At 35.3% G+C, this 4,538-nt stretch overlaps 1 protein-coding gene across 1 annotated transcript; it reads left to right on the top strand.

Annotated features, from left to right (window-relative positions):
- The first annotated feature begins 1,590 nt into the window (after positions 1-1,590).
- On the top strand, positions 1,591-4,034 carry LOC139484102 (uncharacterized). Its single transcript, XM_071267829.1, has 3 exons — positions 1,591-1,993; positions 3,079-3,338; positions 3,897-4,034. Exons 1-3 carry the CDS (start codon positions 1,591-1,593, stop codon positions 4,032-4,034), a joined length of 801 nt encoding a protein of 266 aa, XP_071123930.1.
- Positions 4,035-4,538: the final 504 nt, after the last annotated feature.

Here is a 4,538-nt window from a genome sequence, read left to right as displayed (position 1 = left end):
CAATTCCAAACTTTTATTGTGTTCTCTTTTTATTAACTGTATGTATATTACCCCTGTGACGTATAGTAGCAGCTTTTTCATGGATAGATGATCGACCATAACAAATAACGATTAAAACCAAGACAATAACAATCAAAAACAAGGAGTAAACGAAGACTCACAAAACCAAAGGACATTTTCATCAACATTTATAAATGATAATTAAGAAACAACACGAACTCCTCTTAAAACCGGGAGTGAAATCAGGTGCTCCGGAAGGGTAAGCATTTCCTGCACCGTATACGGCATCCGTCGTGTTATTTCTTTGTTCAGTTCTGTAATGATGGAAGGTTATTATGACTGAGGAAGAATATCAGATATGATTTCTGACACACTTTTGTCATAATGGCCAATCAGCTCATGATGGCGACCGTAAATTTTCTTGAGAGATGACCTTAATTTGATTGATTCATAGCCCTGTATTAGCAACTTTTGAGAAAGCAGTATTCCTCGTTCAACAACATCAACGTACTTTGAAGCTTCATAAGTTTGTCGACGCAGCCCTCAATTTAGGCTATTAAAACAGTCGCCTGGGCGACCTATAAAGACTGCAGGTGACCCTAATTTCATTTTTGGTTGCCATTTGGCGACTAGTAATATTTGGACCTGGCGACCATAAAATTCCGGATAATCAACCTGCCTCAGGATATATCTATTAAGTTCTATTCACAGTCATTAGAGTGCTTGAATGTATGCTAAATCTTGAATATGATTCCAAGCATTCTTAATCTTATCGGGGTCATAAAAGCGCTTAAAATAACTGGGAAGTCAAGTATTTGTTGAAGTTTTTTCGGGACCAATACATGTTGCTGTACGCATTTTCAATACAACTACCTATAACAACGATGTTTCACCAGCTCAGAAACAAAAGAAGGAGCGGAGAGTTCCCCTATAGAAACTTCGGGCTTCTGAAGAGTCAAGTACATCATATAATGTTACGATTAAGCGTAAAATCGCGGCAACAATTCAAGGCGAACTGGAAAATTTATAGGAAAATTTAAAAACAGCTGGCTAAATGAAGGAAAAGAGTTACCCTTGCTGATCTATAATGAATTTGAAAATAAAATGAGCTGCAAATTTTGCCAGGGCCTTCCTGATTTAGCTGGCAAATCAGATTCCATTGAGGGATCTAAATCATTTAAAAAGGAAACCTTTAAGATTCATAACGAAAGTTCAAAGCTTTTTTCAGTAGTCTTTATAAGCTCTACTGACTAGACTTTCATAACAAATTTCTTAGGCGACATGAATTCCTAGCCACTAAAATTTTCAATTTGCCACTGCAATTTTATATCTGGTGGTCAAAAGGCAACCTGGGCCCGGTTGTTCAACTTGTCGTTAACTTAACGTAAGCGTTAAATTTAACGTGTCGTTAAATACTCTAACGTATCGTTAATTAACCCATGGTTAAAATGGTGTTGTTCAACTTGGTTTAACGCCGTCGTTAGTTAACGATGACGTAAATTAATTTAACCACTCGTTAAATATTTAACTAAAGTTTAGAGATTATTCTCTTTACCCACAATGCATTGGTTTGTTAATATTTACTTCAACATGGCTGACAAGTCTTCTGCTAAAACACAAAGGGACAGAAAACCTAACTTCACCCAAGAAGAAGTAAATGTAATTCAAGATCAAGTGCAAAAGAATTACAAAGTGATTAATGAAAAGTTTGGGGATGGTATAACCAATTCCAGAAAGATTGCTGTCTGGAGCAGGATTTCCATCTTGGTCAGTGCTCTGGGTGTTGCCAACAGGTCTCCCAAAGACTGTAAAGACAAGTGGGCTAACACCAAGAAGGTGGCTAAGAAGGTTTTTAACAACCGTAACAAGGAGCAGAGGGCTACTGGTGGTGGTCCACAGCCAAAAAAACTGTGTCTGGCCATTGAAAGAACAATAGACCTTTGTAAAGACTCAGATTCTTTCAAAGGTCTTGAAGGAGTTGAAAGTGTACTTGGTATGTATCAGTAACTAATTTATACTCTTTTGTGAATATGTAAAAATAATAAATCTTTAAATGCTATTAATTATTCTCTCGATTTCATGCAACTTTGTGTTAAAAAAAATCGCCGATTATTTATACCATGTCATAAAAATTTGACAGGTATTTAGCTGATTTATTAATGTTGAATAATGTGTAAGCTTAGTATTTAAATGGCATTCGGCTATATTCAGTTTTACTCAGTGAATATAAGTATTTCAATTCATTTGGTCAATTATTTATGTCGTCTGCATTCTAGTATTTACGTCCTAAATATTAACCTTGAAAGACGCTCAGCATGCTAATGAACATATTTGTTTTTGAGCCTTATTACCTCATGACACACATTTTTCTAGCGATGGACGATTTCAAATATTGTCTTTTGACAATATTGTAGTGATAGTTTGGAACAATACATGTTCAGTTCAAATTTTTTGTTTATCCACGAAAGAACCTCCTTGCTGTTATTTCCCTTTGATTTGTAGCCGACAGGACGATGTTTCTCGGACCCTGGCTAACCCGTACCTTAAATACGCTCGTAAAGGCCAAGATTTTAACAATTTTAATAATCATCTTTTGTTGATCGTTCAAGATTTGGAAAATAAATATATAGAGATGGTGTTAAAGTTTGTGGGATATGAGTGAAAAAAATGTGGATAAAAAGGGGGAGGGCTATACAGTGAGAAATGTATGCACAGAAGTGCCACTGGAATAGGTTCTTTTTATTTTGTCAAATATACCAAAGGGGACGCAATATCAACACTGTAAAATGTAGATGGGCCAGCAATTTTCATTTAACAATAAGCAATGTAAAGATTATTTTTTTTGACAGCGAGTGAGATTGTGAACAGAAGTTGTCTTATGATATATAGTTTTGTTACTGACCGTCTCGTTTTGGTTGTCATTGATGCATATGGTTTGTCAGGCTAGGTCAATGAAAGCAAAGAAAGAATGTCTGACAAAAAAACCTCTCTTTAAGTAAGAAAATTTAACAATAGACACACGTCTATTCATCATCATGATAATTATAAAAATAACAAGCTCCTTATTATATTTTCTAGATGACAACTCAGCAGCATTGCCAGAGGAGAGTGCAAGTAATTCCCAGGACCTGTTTGATACCCCTCCAAGCCAACCACTTTCCCAATCTGGATCTGAATCCATTCTTCAGCCATTACCACTAATATCGCTTCTACCGGCTGTACATATCCAGGTGCCACGCCCAGTAGCTGCAGTAGTTGAGCTGGGTACTCTAACAGCACAGAAAGCAGAAAATCCAAAGAAAAGGAAAGCAACTGCTGATGATGTTTATGGGCTTCAGGTAAAATTTCCCATTTGCATTTATTTTAGAAATAATCCAAAATAATAAAAATCGATTAACATATTGTCTTATAATGAATGGCTCGGTGTTAGTTTCAAGACTGTCATTATACTCGGGAAAATAAAAAGGTAAAATTCAATTATCAACACTAAGAAAAGTTGACTTTTTGGGTCCCCATCGATTAGTTTGTATCATACAGATACAGATCCAGGGGGCTAGGGGCCCGGTCGATGCCCTCCCCTTTGTGGTCAGTCAGTACCCGCTTACAAAAAGTTCTGGATCTACCACTGGTATAGGCAATGATGTGAGACCGTGTATCGATCTTAAATTACACAAAATTTACATCTTTATGAAAATCTTCTAATATAAATATTTAAAATTTATGGTCTTCCAGCTTCTGGCCAAAGCATAGGTCCAACAGGTCATACACTTTATCTGGAAATCTCAGTTTCATGCAATACTTCTGTAAATTCCACAAGAGTTGTAAGGTATACAGACACATATAAAGATATATGTTAAAATAATCATATGGATCTACATGTATCATTTTTATTTCAGGTACTGTATTTGAAGGGTGAAATGGCAAAGCAGACAAAAGAGATGAAGAAATTAGACCTTCAGATAGAGTTGCTAGAGTTAATGAAACAAGAAAAAGAGAATACTCCACTAACATTTTCTCAACTTTTAATGAATTAAAATATTTATTTTTCTTATCAATTAACAATTCTTTGTCAGATAGTTTTCACTTGACCTCGACCTCATTTAATGGATCAGTGAACAAGGTTAAGTTTTGGTGGTCAAGTCCATATCTCAGATACTATCAGCAATAGGTCTAGTATATTGGGTGTATGGAAGGACTGTAAGGTGTTCATGTACAACTGGCAGGTGTCATTTGACTTTGTCCTCATTTTCATGGTTCATTGGTCGATGTTTAGTCTTCTTGGTTAATGTTAAGTTTATGTGACAGTTGTAATATAGCTTTATTATGTAAATCAATCGTATCTGATTTTATGCCCTTTATGGGCCCTGTAATTTTGGAAATAAAAATATTCTATTCTATTCTATTCTATATTAAGGACAATCCACATAACATCAATGATTAATAAAGAAGGCTAGATATTTTAGCGTGTGTACTCTTGTTTTAATTCTGGCTATGCATTTATTTGGTATGTTTATATTCGTTCATATCGTTTGCTTTAC

Source organism: Mytilus edulis, chromosome 8, assembly GCF_963676685.1.
Source record: "Mytilus edulis chromosome 8, xbMytEdul2.2, whole genome shotgun sequence".
Lineage (NCBI taxonomy): Eukaryota > Metazoa > Mollusca > Bivalvia > Mytilida > Mytilidae > Mytilus > Mytilus edulis.
The sequence above is the reverse complement of the archived record's forward strand: the minus strand, read 5'-3'. Positions and strand labels throughout refer to the sequence as shown.